A 21,283-nucleotide genomic window follows, 5' to 3' on the forward strand; every position below is an offset into this window, starting at 1 on the left:
TTCTGACTGGTGTGAGATGATATCTCATTGTAGTTTTGATTTGCATTTCTCTAATGATTAATGATGTTGAGCATTCTTTCATGTGTTTGTTAGTAGTCTGTATATCTTCTTTGGAGAAATGTCTATTTAGGTCTTCTGCCTATTTTTGGATTAGGTTTTTTGTTTTTTTGTTATTGAGCTGCATGAGCTGCTTGTAAATTTTGGAGATTAATCCTTTGTCCGTTGCTTCATTTGCAAATATTTTCTCCCATTCTGAGGGTTGTCTTTTGGTCTTATTTATGGTTTCCTTTGCTGTGCAAAAGCTGTGAAGTTTCATTAGGTCCCATTTGTTTATTTTTGTTTTTATTTCCATTTGTCTAGGAGGTGGGTCAAAAAGGATCTTGCTGTGATTTATGTCATAGAGTGTTCTGCCTATGTTTTCCTCTAAGAGTTTAATAGTTTCTGGCCTAACATTTAGGTCTTTAATCCATTTTGACCTTATTTTTGTGTATGGTGTTAGGGAGTGATCTAATCTTATAGTTTTCAATGTACCTGTCCAGTTTTCCCAGCACCATTTATTGAAGAGGCTGTCCTTTCTCCACTGTACATTCCTGCCTCCTTTATCAAAGATAAGGTGACCATATGTGCATGGGTTTATCTCTGGGCTTTCTATCCTGTTCCATTGATCTATATTTCTGTTTTTCTGCCAGTACCATACTGTCTTGATTACTGTAGCTTTGTAGTATAGTCTGAAGTCAGGGAGCCTGATTCCTCCAGCTCCATTTTTCGTTCTCAAGATTGCTTTGGCTATTCGGGGTCTTTTGTGTTTCTATACAAATTTTGTTCCAGTTCTGTGAAAAATGACAGTGGTAGTTTGATAGGGATTGCATTGAATCTATAGATTGCTTTGGGTAGTAGAGTCATTTTCACAATGTTGATTCTTCCAATCCAAGAACACGGTATATCTCTCCATCTATTTGTATCATCTTTAATTTCTTTCATCAGTGTCTTATAATTTTCTGCATACAGGTCTTTTGTCTCCTTAGGTAGGTTTATTCCTAGATATTTTATTCTTTTTGTTGCATTGGTAAATGGGAGTGTTTTCCTGATATCACTTTCATATTTTTCATCATTAGTGTATAGGAATGCCAGAGATTTCTGTGCATGAATTTTGTATCCTCCTACTTTACCAAATTCATTGATTAACTCTAGTAGTTCTCTGGTAACATCTTTAGGATTCTCTATGTATAGTATTATGTCATCTGCAAACAGTGAGTTTTACTTCTTCTTTTCTGATTTGGATTCCTTTTATTTCCTTTTCTTCTCTGATTGCTGGGGCTAAAACTTCCAAAACTATGTTGAATAAGAGTGGTGAGAGTAGGCAATCTTGTCTTTTTCCTGATCTTAGTGGAAATGCTTTCAGTTTTTCACCATTGAGGATGATGTTGGCTGTGGGTTTGTCATATGACCTTTATTATGTTCAGGAAAGTTCCCTCTATGCCTACTTTCTGGAGGGTTTTTATCATAAATGGGTGTTGAATTTTTTCGAAAGCTTTCTCTGCATCTATTGAGATGACCATATGGTTTTTCTCCTTCAATTTGTTAATGTGGTGTATCACATTGATTGATTTGCGTATATGGAAGAATCTTTGCATTCCTGAAATAAACCCCACTTGATCATGGTGTATGATCCTTTTAATGTGCTGTTGGATTCTGTTTGCTAGTATTTTGTTGAGGATTTTTGCATCTATGTTCATCAGTGATATTGGCCTGTAGTTTCTTTCTTTGTGACACCCTTGTCTGGTTTTGGTATCAAGGTGATGGTGGCCTCGTAGAAGGAGTTTGGGAGTGTTCCTCCCTCTGCTATATTTTGGAAGAGTTTGAGAAGGATAGGTGTTAGCTCTTCTCTAAATGTTTGATAGAATTTGCCTGTGAAGCCATCTGGTCCTGGGCTTTTCTTTGTTGGAAGATTTTTAATCACAGTTTCAATTTCAGTGCTTGTGATTGGTCTGTTCATATTTTCTATTTCTTCCTGATTCAATCTTGGCAGGTTGTGCGTTTCTAAGAACGTGTCCATTTCTTCCAGGTTGTCCATTTTTTTGGCATAAGGTTGCTTGTAGTAATCTCTCATGATCTTTTGTATTTCTCCAGTGTCAGTTGTTACTTCTCCTTTATCATTTCTAATTCTGCTGATTTGAATCTTCTCCCTTTTTTCCTTGATGAGTCTGGCTAATGGTTTATCAATTTTGTGTATCTTCTCAAAGAAACAGCTTTTAGTTTTATTGATCTTTGCTATCGTTTCCTTCATTTCTTTCTCATTTATTTCTGATCTGATCTTTGTGATTACTTTCCTTCTGCTAACTTTGGGGTTTTTTTGTTCTTCTTTCTCTAATTGCTTTAGGTGCAAGGTTAGGTTTTTTATTTGAGATGTTTCCTGTTTCTTAAGGTAGGATTGTATTGCTATAAACTTCCCTCTTAGAACTGCTTTGCTGCATCCCATAGGTTTTGGGTTGTCGTGTCTCCATTGTCATTTGTTTTTAGGTATTTTTTGATTTCCTCTTTGATTTCTTCAGTGATCACTTCGTTATTAAGTAGTGTATTGTTTAGCCTCCATGTGTTTGTATTTTTTACAGATCTTTTCCTGTAATTGATATCTAGTTGCATAGCACTGTGGTTGGTAAAGATACTTGATACAATTTCAATTTTCTTAAATTTACCAAGGCTTGATTTGTGACCCAAGATATGATCTATCCTGGAGAATGTTCCATGAGCACTTGAGAAAAATGTGTATTCTGTTGTTTTTGGATGGAATGTCCTATAAATATCAATTAAGTCCATGTTGTTTAATGTATCATTTAAAGCTTGTGTTTCCTTATTTATTTTCATTTTGGATGATCTGTCCATTGGTGAAAGTGGGGTGTTAAAGTCCCCTACTATGAAAGTGTTACTGTCGATTTCCCCTTTTATGGCTGTTAGTATTTGCCTTATGCATTGAGGTGCTCCTATGTTGGGTGCATAAATATTTACAATTGTTATATCTTCTTCTTGGATCGATCCCTTGATCATTATGTAGTGTCCTTCTTTGTCTCTTCTAATAGTCTTTATTTTAAAGTCTATTTTGTCTGATACGAGAATTGCTACTCCAGCTTTCTTTTGGTTTCCATTTGCATGGAATATCTTTTTCCATCCCCTCACTTTCAATCTGTATGTGTCCCTAGGTCTGACGTGGGTCTCTTGTAGACAGCATATATATGGGTCTTGTTTTTGTATCCATTCAGCCAGTCTGTGTCTTTTGGTGGGAGCATTTAGTCCATTTACATTTAAGGTAATTATCGATATGTATGTTCCCATTCCCATTTTCTTAATTGTTTTGGGTTCGTTATTGTAGGTCTTTTCCTTCTCTTGTGTTTCTTGCCTAGAGAAGTTCCTTTAGCAGTTGTTGTAGAGCCAGTTTGGTGGTGCTGAACTCTCTCAGCTTTTGCTTGTCTGTAAAGGTTTTAATTTCTCCATCAAATCTGAATGAGATCCTTGCTGGGTAGAGTAATCTTGGTTGTAGGTTTTTCTCCTTCATCGCTTTAAATATGTCCTGCCAGTCCCTTTTGGCTTGCAGAGTTTCTGCTGAAAGATCAGCTGTTAACCTTATGGGTATTCCCTTGTGTGTTATTTGTTGTTTTTCCCTTGCTGCTTTTAATATGTTGTCTTTGTATTTAATTTTTGACAGTTTGATTAATATGTGTCTTGGCATATTTCTGTTTGGATTTATCCTGTATGGGACTCTCTGTGCTTCCTGGACTTAACTATTTCCTTTCCCATATTAGGGAAGTTTTCAACTATAATCTCTTCAAATATTTTCTCAGTCCCTTTCTTTTTCTCTTCTTCTTCTGGATCTTGTCTTTCTGGTGGGCAGGTCCACGTCTGGTGGTGTGTTTTGGGGTGTCTGTGGACTTGTTATGATTTTAGGCAGCCTCTCTGCTAATGGGTGGGGTTGTGTTCCTGTGTTGCTAGTTGTTTGGCATAGGGTGTCCAGCACTGTAGCTTGCTGGTCGTTGAGTGAAGCTTGGTGTTGGTGTTGAGATGGAGATTTCTGGGAGATTTTCACCATTTCATATTATGTGGAGCTGGGAGGTCTCTTGTGGACCAGTGTCCTGAAGTTGGCTCTCCCACCTCAGAGGCTCAGCACTGACTCCTGGCTGCAGCACCAAGAGCCTTTCATCCACACGGCTCAGAATAAAAGGGAGAAAAAGTAGAAAGAAAGAAAGAGGATAAAAGAAAATAAAATAAGGTAAGGTAAAATAAAATAAAGTTATTCAAATAAAATAATTATTAAGAAAAAAAATTTTTTAAGTAAAAAAAAAAAAAATGGACGGATTGAATCCTAGGACAAATGGTGAAAGCAAAGCTATACAGACAAAATCTCACACAGAAGCATACACATACACACTCACAAAAAGAGGAAAAGGGGAGAAAATAATAAATCTTGCTCTCAAAGTCCAGCTCCTCAATTTGGGATGATTCGTTGTCTATTCATGTATTCCACAGATGCAGGTACATCAAGTTGATTGTGGAGCTTTAATCCGCTGCTTCTGAGGCTGCTGAGAGAGATTTCCCTTTCTCTTCTTTGTTCTCACAGCTCCCAGGGGCTCAGCTTTGGATTTGGCCCCGCCTCTGCGTGTAGGTCGCCTGAGGGTGTCTGTTCTTCGCTCAGACAGGCGGGATTAAAGGAGCCGCTGATTCGGGGGCTCTGGCTCACTCAGGCCGGGGGGACGGAGGGGTACGTAGTGTGGGGTGAGCCTGCGGCGGCAGAGGCTGGCGTGACGTTGCACCAGCCTGAGGCGCATCGTATGTTCTCCTGGGCAAGTTGTCCCTGGATCCCGGGACCCTGGCAGTGGCGGGCTGCACAGGCTCCCCGGAAGGGAGGTGTGGAGAGTGACCTGTGCTCGCACACAGGCTTCTTGGTGTTGGCAGCAGCAGCCTTAGCATCTCATGCCCATCTCTGGGGTCCACGCTGTTAGCCGCGGCTCGCGCCTGTCTCTGGAGCTCCTTTAAGCAGTGCTCTTAATTCTCTCTCCTCTCCTACCAGGAAACAAAGAGGGAAGAAAAAGTCTCTTGCTTCTTTGGCAGGTCCAGATTTTTTCCCGGACTCCCTCCGGGCTAGCCATGGTGCACTAACCCCTTCAGGCTGTGTTTGTGTATCTGTTTTTCGTGATAGTTGTGACTATGAATTAAATGAAATAGGAGAAAGCACCCTGCACAGTGCCTGGAATAAGTATACAATCAACAAACATCAACTTCCTTCCCTCATTTTTCAGAGGATAGGCAGAAATGTTTTAGCTGTGCCTGTGAACAGAACACTCTGGAAGCCCACATGTACTTAATAACAAAGCAACACATTATGCAACATTCATTAGAGATTGCCTTGTTTCAACTGGTTACCCTCAAAACTAAATTTTCTATGTGTACGTTATTTTATCTTTTCTCTCATATAATGATATCACTTGATAAGTGGAAAAAATGTACCATACAAATATTATCTACGAAGTTAAGTCCATATTGAATTATTTATTTATTTAAAGAGCCATTCTTTCAAATAGATCCCCTTACCCGAGTTTAAAATCTTGTCAGTTTGACTGCTGGCTAATGCATTTATTCACTGTAAGATACTAGGCAAGAGAATCAAAGAAAATCTCATTTCTCATCATCTGAAAAATGGGGCTGTTTGCACTTATGTAGCAATTTGAGGGATAACATTAATATATGTGAACATGCTGAATAAACATAAAAATTTATACCAATATCTAGTAAATTCTAATTAAAACATTTGTTTAGAGTGAATTTATTTTCTGATTTAAGGAACTGCCTCATTTTCATGAAACAAAGTTAAGAAGGCAGACTGTAGATATGTATAGAAATTTTATATATTTGTATGGATGCATAAAGTTTTTAAAGTTTAACTCCCAAATTCATTCTATGAAGCCACCATTATCCTGATAACAAAACAAGAAAAATATATCACAAAGAAAGAAAATTATAGACCAATATCACTGATATTTGGTAAGGTTGCAGGATACAAAATTAATGCACAGAAATCTCTGGCATTCCTGTACACCAACAACAAAAAATCAGAAAGAGAAATTAAGGAAACACTCCCATTTACCATTGCAACAAAAAGAAGAAAGTACCTAGGAATAAACCTAGCTAAGGAGACAAAAGACCTGTACTCAGAAAATTATAAGACACTGATGAAAGAAATCAAAGATGACATAAACAGATGGAGAAATATACCATGTCCTTGGACTGGAAGAATCAATATTGTGAAAATGACTATAGTACCCAAAGCAAGCTACAGATTCAGTGCAATCCCTATCAAACTACCAATGGCTTTCTTCACAGAATTAGAACAAAAAAATCTTACAATTCATATGGAAACAAAAGACCCTGAATAACCAAAGCAATCTTGAGAAAGAAAAACGGAGTTGGAGGAATCAGGCTCCCCGACTTCAAACTGTACCACAAAGCTACAGTAATCAAGAGAGTATGGTACTGGCACAAAAACAAAAATATAAATCAATGGTACAAGATAGAGTGCCCAGAGATAAACGCATGCACATATGATCACCTAATTTATGATAAAGGAGGCAAGAACATACAATGGAGAAAAGACAACCTCTTCAATAAGTGGTGCTGGGAAAACTGGACAGCTACATGTAAAAGAATGAAATTAGAACACTACCTAACACCATACCCAAAAATAAGCTCCAAATGGATTAAAGACTTAAATGTAAGACAATACACTATAAAACTCTTAGAGGAAAACATAGGAAAAACACTTCGACATAAACCACAGCAAGATCTTTTTTGGCCCACCTCCTAGAGTAATGGATATAAAAACAAAAATAATCAAATGGGAACTAATTAAACTTAAAAGCTTTTGCACAGCAACAGAAACCATAAACAATACAAAAAGACAACCCTCAGAATGGGAGAAAATATTTGCAGATGAAACAACAGACAAAGGATTAATCTCCAAAATATACAAATAGCTCATGGAGCTCAATATCAAAAAAACAAACAATCCAGTTAAAAAACGGGTGGAAGACTTAAATACACATTTCACCAATGAAGACATACAGATGGGCAAGAGGCACATGAAAAGATGCTCAACATCACTAATTATTAGAGAAATGCAAATCAAAACTACAATGAGGTATCACCTCATACCAGTCAGAATGGCCATTATCAAAAAATCTAGAAACAGTAACTGCTGGAAAGGGTGTGGTGAAAAGGGAACCCTCTTGCACTGTTGATGGGAATGTAAATTGATACAACCACTATGGAGAACAGTATGGAGGTTCCTTAAAAAACTAAATATAGAACTGCCATATGACCCAGCAATCCCACTACTGGGCATATACCCTGAGAAAACCATAATTCAAAAAGAGACATGTGGGCTTCCCTGGTGGTGCAGTGGTTGAGAGTCCACCTGCCGATGCAGGGGGCACAGATTCGTGCCCCAGTCCGGGAAGATCCCACATGCCATGGAGCAGCTAGGCCCATGAGCCGTGGCAGCTGAGCCTGCGCGTCTGGAGCCTGTGCTCCACAACGGGAGAGGCCACAACAGTGAGAGGCCTGCGTACCGAAAAAAAAAAGAGAGACCTGTACCACAATGTTCATTGCAGCACTATTTACAATAGCCAGGATATGGAAGCAACCTAAATGTGCATCGATAGATGAATGGATAAAGAAGATGTGGCACATATATACAATGGAATATTACTCAGCCATAAAAAGAAATGAAATTGAGTTATTTGTAGTGAGGTGGGTGGACCTAGAGTCTGTCATACAGAGTGAAGTAAGTCAGAAAGAGAAAAACAAATACCATATGCTAATGCATATATATGGAATCTAAAAATAAAAGGGTGGTATTGATGAACCTAGTTGCAAGGCAGGAATAAATAGGTAGACATAGAAAATGGACTTGAGGACATGGGGTGGGAGAGCGAAGCTGGGGCGAAGTGAGAGTAGCATCGACATGTATACACTACCAAATGTAAAATAATTGGCTGGTTGGAAGCAGCAGCATAGCACAGGGAGATCGGCTCAGTGCTTTGTGATGACCTAGAGGGGTGGGATAGGGAGGATGGGAGGGAGGCTCAAGAAGGAGGGGATATGGGGACATGTATATGCATATGGCTGATTCACTTTGTTGTGCAACATCAACTAACACAGTATTTATTGTGAAGCAGTTATACTCCAATAAAGATCTATCAAAAAATTTTTAAAAGATTTTAAAGTTTACTATTAAAAATATGTTACTAAAACACCTGAACAGATGTAACATGGAAATTTTATAAATTTCAATGTTTAAAATTATTTTCTTCATAGAAGTCAGTTAATCCACCTGTGTAAATTTGTTTTCCACCTTTTCCCAAAAAGACTACCAACAAGGGCTGTTATTGGGGCTGGGGTTCAGATCCTGGTCCACACACACAGGCTAATGGTGGGTCTCAAATCATTCAAGCCATATGTTCTTTCTGCTTTAGTTTCAGTTCTGCATCCACACATGTGAGACGTGGCTGCCTGAATAATATTTCTCAAACACTACTTGAATTCCTCAGTTCAAGACTCTGTGGAAGCCAATTGCCTGCTTGTATTTTCTTGGCTTGAAAGTCATTAAAATGCCTATTAGACACTACCCAGAGTTAACAGATTCTTTACTGGAAGCCTTGCACGTGGTTTATCTATTTCAGTTCTACTGGGAGGCCTTAGCAATACTTCTAAGTTCCAGGCCACAAGAGCTAGCTCAGAAAGTCAAGTGTTTCAGAAGTGAGCCATATGACCAAAAATTCATATGTGTGCCAGTGACATAAATTTCCTTTGAAAACATCAGTAAAATTTAGCCTATTAGCTGTTTGAAAATTAGCATGACGTTGGGGGCAGAAAGAGGCCAATAAATTGAGTCTGTCAAAACCTATTAATTCTGCGGGATTTCAGAGTAGGGATGAGCTACATATGGTCATCCAAGCAAAGTGGAACAAACAGCTGCATTATTCTTCAGGAGGTGAGTGGCAATGCTAAAAGAATGTGGTTTACTCTATGAAAATATCTGGACACTTAAAATGTACTAATCAGAAGAACACATTATGTCATTCCAGATTTACAGTGTGAGATTGAAGCACGTGGGCTAAAACTTCAGAAGGCAGTGACTGAGATGGACAACTACAAAGAAAAGCTCATGTAAGATAGTAAACATTAAACAGCCTGTAAGAATTTAGAAAGACCCCCATGTATTCTCTGTGACTCTGGGCAGTAATTTGGATGTGTTGGTATGGTCTACTGCAATTTTTCTCAGCTACTTTTCTGGCCTATATTGAAGGACCTGTAAATATTTTTAAATATATTAAATGTTTCTTTATCTCAGTAAGAAATTTACCTATCCAGGTATTAAAGCTTTCCCTGATTATTCAAATATAGTAACTTAATATTCTCTGAACTTTTTGTCTTATTATCTCTTTATTATCTGTCTGGAAGAAACAGCATTGAAAATGTTTCATAAGATTATTGGGATTGACATATATACACTAATATGTATAAAATAGATTACTAATAAGAACCTGCTGTATAATAAATAAATAAATAATCAATTTTAGGTTCAAAAAGACAGTTGAGTAACTTTGAAATTCTGGACTGCTTATGCCTTATATAAGTGAGAAAGAAAATATTAGAAAACAAATGATAAGAAAATGCCCCTGTAAAATATCCAGAGTACTATTTCTTTTATTTATTTATTTATTTTTCATCTTGTTTATGGTTTCCTTTGCTGTGCAAAAGCTTTTAGGTTTCATTAGGTCCCATTTGTTTGTTTTTATTTCCATTACTCTAGGAGGTGGATCATAAAAGATCTTGCTGTGATTTATGTCATAGAGTGTTCTGCCTATGTTTTCCTCTAAGAGTTTTATAGTGTCTGGTCTTACACTTAGGTCTCTAATCCATTTTGAGTTTATTTTTGTGTATGGTGTTACAGAGTGTTCTACTTTCATTCTTTCACATGTAGCTGTCCAGTTTTCCCAGCACCACTTATTGAAGAGACTGTCTTTTCTCCATTGTATATCCTTGACTCCTTTGTCATAGATTAGTTGACCACAGGTACGTGGGTTTATCTCTGGGCTTTCTATCTTGTTCCATTGATCTACGTTTCTGTTTTTGTGCCAGTACCATATTGTCTTGATTACTGTAGCTTTGTAGTATAGTCTGAAGTCAGGGAGTCTGATTCCTCCAACTCCGTTTTATTCCCTCAAGACTGCTTAGGCTATTTGGGGTCTTTAGTATCTCCATACAAATTTTAAGATTTTTTGTTCTAGTTCTGTAAAAAATACCATTGGTAATTTGATAGGGATTGCATTGAATCTGTAGATTGCTTTGGGTAGTATAGTCATTTTCACAATATTGATTCTTCCAATACAAGAACATGGTATATCTCTCCATCTGTTTGTATCATCTTTAATTTCTTTCATCAGTGTCTTATAGTTTTCTGCATACAGGTCTTTTGTCTCCCTGGGTAGGTTTATTCCTAGGTATTTTATTCTTTTCATTGCAGTGGTAAATGGGAGTGTTTCCTTAATTTCTCTTTCAGATTTTTCATCATTAGTGTATAGGAATGCCAGAGATTTCTGAGCATTAATTTTGAATCCTGCAACTTTACCAGATTCATTGATTAGCTCTAGTAGTTTTCTGGTGCCATCTTTAGGATTCTCTATGTATAGTATTATGTCATCTGCAAACAGTGACAGTTTTACTTCTTCTTTTCCAATTTGTATTCCTTTTATTTCTTTTTCTTCTCTGATTGCCATGTCTAGGACTCCCAAAACTATGTTGAATAATAGTGGTGAGAGTGGACTTCCTTGTCTTGTTCCTGATCTTAGAGGAAATGCTTTCAGTTTTTCACCATTGAGAATGATGTTTGCTGTGGTTTTGTCATATATGGCCTTTATTATGTTGAAGTAGGTTCCCTCTGTGCCCACTTTCTGGAGAGTTTTTATCATAAATGGGTGTTTAACTTTGTCAAAAGCTTTTTATGCCTCTATTGAGATGATCATATGGTTTTTATTCTTCGATTTGTTAATATGGTGTATCACATTGATTCATATGTGTATATTGAAGAATCCTTGCATCCCTGAGATAAATCCTACTTGATCATGGTGTATAATCCTTTTAATGTGTTGTTGCATTCAGTTTGCTAGTATTTTGTTGAGGATTTTTGCATCTATATTCATCAGTGATATTGGTCTGTAATTTTCTTTTTTTGTAGTATCTTTGTCTGGTTTTGGTATCAGGGTGATGGTGACCTCATAGAATGAGTTTGAGAGTGTTCCTTCCTCCACAATTTTTTGGAAGAGTTTGAGAAGGATGGGTATTAGCTCTTCTCTAAATGTTTGATAGAATTCATCTGTGGAGCCATCTGGTCCTGGACTTTTGTTTGTTGGAAGATTTTTAATCACAGTTTCAATTTCATTCCTTGTGATTGGTCTGTTCATATTTTCTATTTCTTCCTGGTTCAATCATGGAAGGTTATACCTTCCTAAGAATTTGTCCATTTCTTCCAGGTTTTCCATTTTATTGGCATAGAGTTGTTTGTAATAGTCTCAGGATGCTTTATATTTCTGCGGTGTCTGTTGTAACTTCTCCTTTTTCGTTTCTAATTTTATTGGTTTGAGTCTTCTCCCTCTTTTTCTTTATGAGTCTGGCTAATGGTTTATCAATTTTGTGTATCTTCTCAAAGAACCAGCTTTTAGTTTTATTGATCTTTGCTATTGTTTTCTTTGTTTCTGTTTCATTTATTTCTGCTCTGATCTTTATGATTTCTCTCCTTGTGCTAACTTTGGGTTTTGTTCTTCTTTCTCTAGTTCCTTTAGGTGTAAGGTTGGATTGTTTATTTGAGATTTTTCTTGTTTCTTGAGTTAGGCTTGTATAGCTGTTAGAACTGCTTTTGCTGCATCCGATAGGTTTTGGATCATCGTGTTTTCATTGTCATTTTTCTCTAGGTATTTTTTGATTTCCTCTTTGATTTCTTCAGTGATCTCTTGATTAATTAGTAAAGTATTGTTTAGCCTCCATGTGTTTGTGTTTTTTATGGTTCTTCCCCTATAATTCATTTCTAATCTCATAGCGTTGTAGTCAGAAAAGATGCTTGATATGATTTCAAATTTCTTAAATTTACTAAGTGTTGATTTGTGACCCAAGATGTTATCTATCCTGGAGAATGTTCTGTGCGCACTTGAGAAGAAAATGTAATCTGCTGTTTTTGGATGGAATGTCCTATAAATATCACTCAAATCTATCTGGTCTATTGTGTCATTTAAAGCTTCTGTTTCCTTATTTATTTTCATTTTGGATGATCTGTCCATTGGTGTAAGTGAGGTGTGAATGTCCCCCATTATTATTGTGTTACTGTCAATTTCCTCCTTTATAGCTGTTAGCAGTTGCCTTATGTATTGAGGTGCTCCTATGTTGGGTGCATATATATTTATAATTGTTATATCTTCTTCTTGGATTGGTCCCTTGATTATTATGTAGTGTCCTTCCTTGTCTCTTGTAACATTCTTTATTTTAAAGTCTATTTTATCTGATATGAGTATTGCTACTCCAGCTTTCTTTTGATTTCCATTTGTATGGAATATCTTTTTCTATCCCCTCACTTTCAGTCTGTATGTGTCCCTAGGTCTGAAGTGGGTCTCTTGTAGACAGCATATATATGGGTCTTGTTTTTGTATCCATTCAGCAAGCCTGTGTCTTTTGGTTGGTGCATTTAATCCATTCACGTTTAAGGTAATTATCGATATGTATGTTCCTATGACCATTTTCTTAATTGTTTTGGGTTTGTTTTTGTAGGTCCTTTTCTTCTCTTGTGTTTCCCACATAGAGAAGTTCCTTTAGCATTTGTTGTAGAGCTGGTTTGGTGGTGCTGAATTCTCTTAGCTTTTGCTTGTCTGTAAAGCTTTTGATTTCTCCATCGAATCTGAGTGAGATCCTTGCCGGGTAGAGTAATCTTGGTTGTAGGTTCTTCCCTTTCATCACTTTAAGTGTATCATGCCACTCCCTCTGGCTTGTGGCGTTTCTGCTGAGAAGTCAGCTGTTAACCTTATGGGAGTTCCCTTGTATGTTATGTGTCATTTTTCCCTTGCTACTTTCAATAATTTTTCTTTGTCCTTAGTTTTTGCCAATTTGATTACTATGTGCCTCGGCGTGTTTCTCCTTGGGTTTATCCTCTGTGGGACTCTCTGCGCTCCCTAGAGTTGGGTGGCTATTTCCTTTCCCATGTTAGGGAAGTTTTCGACTATAATCTCTTCAATTATTTTCTCTTTTTCTCTCTCTCTTCTCCTTCTGGGACCCCTATAATGCAAATGTTGTTGCCTTTAATGTTGTCCCAGAAGTCTCTTAGGCTGTCTTCATTTATTTTCTTTTTTTTTTTTCTTTATTCTGTTCTGCAGCAGTGAATTCCACCATTCTGTCTTCCAGGTCACTTATCCGTTCTTCTGCCTCAGTTATTCTGCTATTGATTCCTTCTAGTGTAGTTTGCATTTTAGTTATTGTATTGTTCATCTCTGTTTGTTTGTTCTTTAATTCTTCTAGGTCTTTGTTAAACATTTCTTGCATCTTCTCGATCTTTGCCTCCATTCTTTTTCTGAGGTCCTAGATCATCTTCACTATCATTATTGTGAATTATTTTTCTGGAAGGTTGCCTGTCTCCCTTCATTTAGTTGTTTTTCTGGGGTTTTATCTTGTTCCTTCATCTGGTACATAGCCCTCTGCCTTTTCATCTCGTCTGTCTTGCTGTGAATGTGGTTTTTGTTCCACAGGCTGCAGGATTGTAGTTCTTCTTGCTTTTGCTGTCTGCCCTCTCTATTTCTTTTAGAAATGATTTTATTTCAGAAATTTCAAAAATGATAGTATAAATATAGTACATCTATAATTATAACACTAAAATAGAATTTATATAATCTTTGAAAAGTAAATAAATTCTTTTACTTTGTGGTATGTAATCTGGTAGCTTTGGTTTTCAGTTCCTATGTTTTAGAAGGATGAACCTCATAAGAAATATAAATACTGAAAATTCTTAGCAACTAAATGTTGTGTTGACCATGGCCTATTCCTAAGAACAATGTGTTCAACAAAATCCTTAACAACACAAGGAAGAACAAATTCCAAAAATACTCTATCAAATTAATGTATAATTTGATTATTTGTAGCAAAATAATTTATTTTCAAAATCCAAGAAAAACCAAATATTCATGCTTTATAACACTGTGGTCAATAGTTCAGTAAATAATAGTTCAACTGTCTGTATATGATAGTTGGGGTTGAAGGAATAAGTGGGCAAGAGGTCCTAGCATGACTCACTGCACCCAGCAAGAACTTTCTGATGAGAAGATACATGAAAAAAAGAAGCAAGATGGGAATTGCCAGAAAATTGTTAATCCCCACCCTCTAGTTACATCAGGGAGGGCTTTGGCCTCATGAATGTCTCATGCGGGAGGGCCTGCCTCATCAGACCACAGCCCATTTAATATTAATACATGCTTTGTGATATTTTTGTTAATTTTAATATAATTTATAATATGAGTGCTAAGAAATAAGAGTCAGAGTAGATTGGAGTTGGAGGGAGAAAATACCACTCAGTAAAGTCCATCAAATGAATTACCTGGAGGAAATCACTGTAGAATTGTAGAAATACTGATGCTGTTGTTTCAGTTTATAATAAAACTGGTGCTTCCTACCTGTGTGAGAACTTTTTAAAATTAGAAAATGGGCAGAGCATCCACTTTTAGAAAACTTGATGAAAGATAGAGCCAGTTAAATGGTCTCACCTGATGGAGACCTTGCTCTGTGCTGCCTGTACCTAGCTCTTCCATCTCTACTCCGTCTACCCTCCTTCACTACTAGGATGAAGTTGAAGTTGAGTAGGGCAGGCATGTAGGATCAGAGCCTGGGACTGCTCAGGGTACTCAGAGCTCAGGAAGTCCCCAGTAGTATGTAAGTACTATTTTATTTATAGATTAAAACCAAATTTTCAACTTGGCCATTGTTTTATGGTAAATTCGGTTTGAAGTCAAAATAATTCACTCAAAATTTTTGACATGCCATTTCTTAATAAATTGAAGATTTGCTCTATATACCCAAACCTGTTTGAACTTCCAGAAATTGGAAGGTGGTGTGAAATCAGATATTTTAAAAATTTTAATCCTCACTCTTTGTGGGGGCTGGGGTGAGGAATGGTTTCACCCATCCAGCTTAAGATAATTGTTTTGTTTAAAGATTTTTAAATGTTTGGATATACGTTTTGTGGGTTTTTACTTACGGGGAAAAGGCAGTTTTTAAATGGATGAACTTCAGGTTCTTTTCTTCCTAAGATTTATAAGAAAATATTTTCCAAGGTTTATAAGAACTTGTTGTATATTTGAAAATAGAGATTTTATCACTTAGGATTCTTTGAGCTATAAGTAACAAAGGTAGAGTGGTTTCAGGTTTAGTCAATCCAGTGACTCAACAATATCACCAAGGATCTTGATGATCTTTCTGTCTCTATTCTGCTGCCCTCAGCACTGGCTTCACCCCAAGGCTAAGTCCCCTATGATCATGACATGGCTGCAATTCCAGGTACCACATCCAAATGTAACCACCCCAGTGGCAGGAAGGGCCTGTTTTTCTGGTGTCTCCTTAAAAGTGAGATAAAAATTTCTCAGAAGCCACCAAACAGCCCTCTCCTTACATCTCTTGGCTAGAACACTTTACATACCCTCTCCTAAATGAATCACTGGCAAGGGGAACAGGACTACCACAGTTAGCTCAGGTCAGGCAGGATTTACCCTGAGAACAGATGATAATGGGGCTTTGATGGCCAGGAAGACAGCTATAGTACATGTCCAGAAGGTAACTAGTAATGTTTACTAGAGGTAGAGTGTTAGTGATGCTCTGAAAATTGATGACATTTTCTACAAATTTATTTGTGTCATAATATCTAGATTAATTTAGGGAAAACCTTCCTGAAGTAATGAAAAATATGGATGCTGTGAAATGCAACTTTATTACTTTTAAATATTTATGTAGAGAGAGGGAGAGAGAACTAGGAAATAACACTTTTATTTTATATATATGTATATAGGATAAGATAAGTAAATAAGACTAATAAGAAAGGCTGCTATAGAGGGTGAGAAGTTTTTAGGAATTCCTGAAAGAGAATACATAGGAAGGATAATAAAAAGGGTCAACTCTGCAGAGGAATAAACTAGAGGAAAACCAATTGTGTGGTGGGCATGTGACGGGCAGGACTTTACCTGGAATCAGTTAACACAAAGAGAAGGGAGTGGGATAAGGCAAATCATCAGAACAGTGGTTCTCAAACTCCAATCTGCAGAAGAATCCTGGATAGTTTACTGAAACTGTGTATTACAGTATGACCTCCCTCACAGACCCAATCCCAGGATCAGTTTCTGGGCTCCATTCCCACAGACATTCTGGCTTTAAGTTTGGGTTTGGGGTGTCCCTGAGCAATCTGCATTTGTAATGCACTCCCCCCACCACACACATACAATTCTGATTCAGGTGATCCAATGAAGCCCACTCTGAGGGATCATATTTGGAACATTTAAGCCACTGGCCCCTCACCAGCTCCACCCCACCCCTAATCAACAGGTCCCATGTGAAGCAGCATTTGCAAGGGATCTGCACCCAGAACAAAGCAATGAGTGTGGGGACTGGAGCTGGGGAGCCTGCCAGCTACTGAACCCCAGAGGCCACGGTCCCCACATCCCAAGACAAACCTCCAGTGCCCCCACCATACTCTGCCCCTTCATCACAACCTTCAGAAACAATCTAGGGCAACAATAAATAGCAACGCAGACAACAAACCAGAATCTTAGGCTTAGGATGAACACCTAACCAAAGATTACCAGGTATGTGAGAAAAACCTTCCCCCAGCCTTGTTCACATGCCTCTGAATTCACACAGAAAAGCTTTAACACCTAGAGAAATTGTTACATAGCAAACAGAAGATGTTAAGATAAATTTTTAAAGTTAGGATATACTTCAAAGTATGTCCAGGATTGTAACCATTAAAGAAGAACAGGCTGTTACCAAAAAAAAACTATTAGGAATTTTAGAGATTAAAAATATGGCTCCAGAAAAATGATTCCATTCATGTTTAAAAAGTATATGAATGTACATACAAACATATGTGGATTCAAATTCATTGAATAAATGATTGGTAGGATTACAACAGTTCCTTCTGGAAGTGAGAGCCGGGGTGTATAGAGACTCTTATTTTACTCTATATACTTATATATTGCTTAAATAGCTTACAGTGTGAATGTGTTCATTTTCACATATGTAATGAAAAGAACAAAATTCACTTTAAATGATTTATAATTTATCAGTTACTAGTGAATATGTCTAAAGTGGTGATATGAAATATACTTTCTAATTTGGGGAACTTTGTTACATGCTTACACTTTAATTTTATTAGTAGCCACCTCCTCCTCATTTAACTAATAATTGTAAGCAGTAATCAGCCATAACCAGCATAAATTTCTTGTTTATAAAGCTCTTGACCAAATAACAGCAACATTTTGCACAGTTGAGATGTTCTTGGAACATTATTATTGCCTTCTAAAATACAATGTTCTCCTGATTTTCCTCTTCTGTCATCATTCATGAGAATTTTTTGCCTAGAAAGCAGGTGGCCTGGTGGCAATCCAGTGTCAGAGTACAGATACACTTTCACATGATCCCAGATTTAACAGGCTAGGTTTCCTTCATTGACTCATTCAATACAAAATGCTCATGGAGAGGCAGTTATGTGCCATGACTCTTTTGTGTACAAGCACTAGATACTGAAGTAACAAGATTGACAAGCTACAATAGGTAATTTCAGGTAACGTTAAGTGCTGCAAAAATATAAAACAGGCATAAAAGAATGTGAGTGTTGGGGAAGAGTGGTGTCCTTTTGATAGAGTGGCATCCCTGGGCAGATGACCTTTTTTTTTTTTTTTTTTTTCGGTACGCGGGCCTCTCACTGTTGTGGCCTCTCCCGTAGCGGAGCATAGGCTCCGGACACGCAGGCTCAGCGGCCATGGCTCACGGGCCCAGCCGCTCTGCGGCATGTGGGATCTTCCCGAACCGGGGCACGAACCCGTGTCCCCTGCATCGGCAGGCGGACTCTCAACCACTGCGCCACCAGGGAAGCCCCAGATGACCTTTGAGTTAAGATCTGAGTTACAGAAAGGAGCTAACAGTGCTAATAAGCTAACATCCGGAAGCAGAGAGATCAAGGACAAAAAATTCTTGGGAGTGAGTTTTACCAGTTAAAGAAACATGAAGACCAGTTGTGGTAGATGGAATAACGGCTTCCAAAGATTTTCATGTCCTAATCCCTGAAATCTGTGAGTACATTATCCTATGTGGCAAAAGGGATTTTGCACATGTTTAAATTAGGGATATAGAGCTGGGGAGATTATGTTGGATTATTCAGGCAGGCTCAATGTTATAACTGCAAAGGTCCTTATAAGATGAAAGCAAGAGGGTCAAAGTCACAAAAGTGGATGTGAGGATGGAAGCAGAGGTTGGAGTAATGTGATTTGAAGATGGAAGAAGGGGCCACAAGCCAAGGAATGCATGTGGTCTCTAGAAGCTAGAAAAGGCAGGAAAACAGATTCTCCTCTAGAGCTTCCAGGGGGAACACAGCCCTCAAGACATCTTGATTTTAGGACTTCTTACTTAGAAATGTAAAGTAATAAATTTGTGTTGTTTTAAACCCCTACATTTGTGGTAATTTGTTACAGCAGCAATAAGAAATGAATATACCAGTGTGTCCAAAGCCCAGTGAGGATTTTGGATTTATGCAGAGGGCAGAGGGAAACTCTTGGAGGTTTGGCAATAGAGAGAACTGATTTGATTTGTTTTAAAAGGGTGGCATGGCTGCTGCATGGAGAGTGGACTGAAGTGGGAGTGCAAGAGCGATCAGGGAGACTAGGTGGGAGGCCCAGTGTACATGCAAGTGAGAAGTGGCTGGTTTAGTGTAAGGCTATAGTGTGGAGATGGAGAGAAATATATGCCAGGGGTCACTCTCACAGGATTTACTGATGGAGTAGATGTGGCCGGGGAGGAAGAGGACTGGAAAAGAAAGGAAATAATAAAGGATGGGGTTTGGGGCTTTTCAGCATCAGGTAGACAGTTGAGAGGCAGTAGAGTATAGTGACTAACAGCCTGGAAGCCAAATCCAGACGGCTGGGGCAGTACTACTTAGCATTACGTCACCTTGGGCGTGTTACTTACCTCTCTGTTTTCAGTTTCCTCAACTGTAACAAGGGCTGAGTAAGGGCTGGTTTTAACTTCGTGTGAGATATATAAGGTGTTACCTAATAGTATCATTATGAGTTGGTGCCATTTCATGAAGTGGGAAAATTTGTAAAAGAAATAGATAGGGGGGTGAGGGAAATACAAAACAATGCTTTTGATCTGTTAGATTTGAGATGCCTTTTGGACAGCAAAGTAGAAATATCAAGGAGGCAGTTTAAGAATGGCTATTTCACATAAAGAAGTGGAATGTTATGACCCTTGCCTTTCAGATTAGAGGAAAATATCCAACTACTCTATCTTATTTCCTTTGCTTTGATTGGCAGGAGCAGCAGGGGCCTTTCTGAAGGCTTATGCAAAGCAGTTGAAGAGAAAGGATTAACACTATTTGCTGAGGGTAAAAGAAGGAATGCAGTGTTTAAAGAGATGTAGGCATTCTTTCTATTCCTTCCAATTCCTCCCATCCTAATGAAGGGGAAGATAACAGTTGGGCAGTGAAGGGCAGACCATAAAAAGAGTGGCTTAACTGGCGTGGGGGTGGGAGATGACCATAGTGAGGGGAGTTCTTGGGATGGTAGACTGCCCAGGGACCTTTTTTTCTTAAATTGCAGCCAAAATTTATTGGCCACATAGTAAAATAACCACTTAAAGGTGTTCTGCTGTCCCTGACTCTAGATTTGGAAAAGTGTGTATAAGAATCTGAACATAGAGTGAAAGTTGTGGCTGGGGCTGCTGAATCTCAAAGCATTTCTAAAAGGAACATTGTTGTTTGACTTAAAAGTAAAGGTATAAAACTTGGCAAATACAGGAATCCACAAAAAAAAAAACCATCATCTTTATATTTCGATATCCTTATAGTCCATTTTTCTAAGTAATGCATATTTTAAACATATTTTCACTTAGTAATATATCCTGGATATTTTCCCATGTCATTACATGATATATTTATAGTTATCAAATAGCTATGTAGTATTCTAATCTGTGGATGAATCATAACTTATTTTCTAATCCCTTGTATTTTAAAATTTCCAAATTTTTCACTTTCATAAGCAAGATATTTTGAAATTCATAGAGATAAATCTTTCTATTCACATGCAGTTATTTCCTTAGGATAATTTTTGCTAGACTCAAACTTGCATATTTTTAAGACTATTAATTCATAATGACTCATTACCTTGCAATAAGATTTTATTGATTTATAATCTCAGCAGTGTTTGTAAATACCTATTTCTCCACTTCCTAGCTAATACTGGGTAGTATAACTAAGAAAAAAAAAAAAATCCTAGTTTAATGAAAACTTGTACTCCTGCATCTTTGGCTCTTTGTATTCTTTCCTTTGTGACTCACCTTAGTACAACCTTTGCTCACTTTTTAATGGTATGTCACTCTTTTCCTTATTCTTTATTTTCTAATGTTTTACTTGGAAATAATTTCAAACTTACAAAAAGTTGTAAACATGATGATAGTACAAAGAGCACACAAATAGGCTTTACCCAGATTCATCTATTATTAATGTTTTAACCCATTTGTTTTTTCCCCTCACCCCTACCCCTGTCCCCTCAACCTTTTCTCTCTCTCTCTCTCTCCCCCTGAAACCCACACACAAATTTTCCTGCACCATTTGAGGATAAGTTACATACAACACGACCCTTTACTTCTAAATAGTTTAGCCTGCCTTTCCTCAGGACAGTGATACTTCATATAACCAGGAGGGTAATCAATGTTATAATTTTACATGCAATAATTACATTAATAATATTCTAATCTAGCATCCATATTCTAATTTTCTGAGTGGGCCTTTATAATATTTTCTCCTCTAGCACATAGTCCAGGTAGGGTCAACCTACTTGGTATGTCTCTTTAGCCTCCTTAAATCTGGAATATTTCCAGTCCATCTTTGTCTTTTTATGACATGGACATTTTTGAAGAACGCAGAACCCCTCATACTTTTTTAAATAAA

General features: G+C 37.6%; 1 protein-coding gene across 16 annotated transcripts in view; it reads left to right on the forward strand.

The window, feature by feature from the left end:
* The window catches only part of LEKR1 (leucine, glutamate and lysine rich 1), a 279,091-nt gene that overhangs the window by 183,362 nt on the left and 74,446 nt on the right, over window positions 1-21,283 (forward strand). For all 16 annotated transcript variants that reach the window (XM_073803834.1, XM_073803835.1, XM_073803827.1 and 13 more), the window contains one exon: window positions 9,132-9,213. In XM_073803834.1, coding sequence (XP_073659935.1) covers window positions 9,132-9,213 — 82 coding nt within the window. The remainder of the gene's footprint in view (window positions 1-9,131; window positions 9,214-21,283) is intronic.

Source organism: Tursiops truncatus, chromosome 4 (assembly GCF_011762595.2).
Source record: "Tursiops truncatus isolate mTurTru1 chromosome 4, mTurTru1.mat.Y, whole genome shotgun sequence".
NCBI lineage: Eukaryota > Metazoa > Chordata > Mammalia > Artiodactyla > Delphinidae > Tursiops > Tursiops truncatus.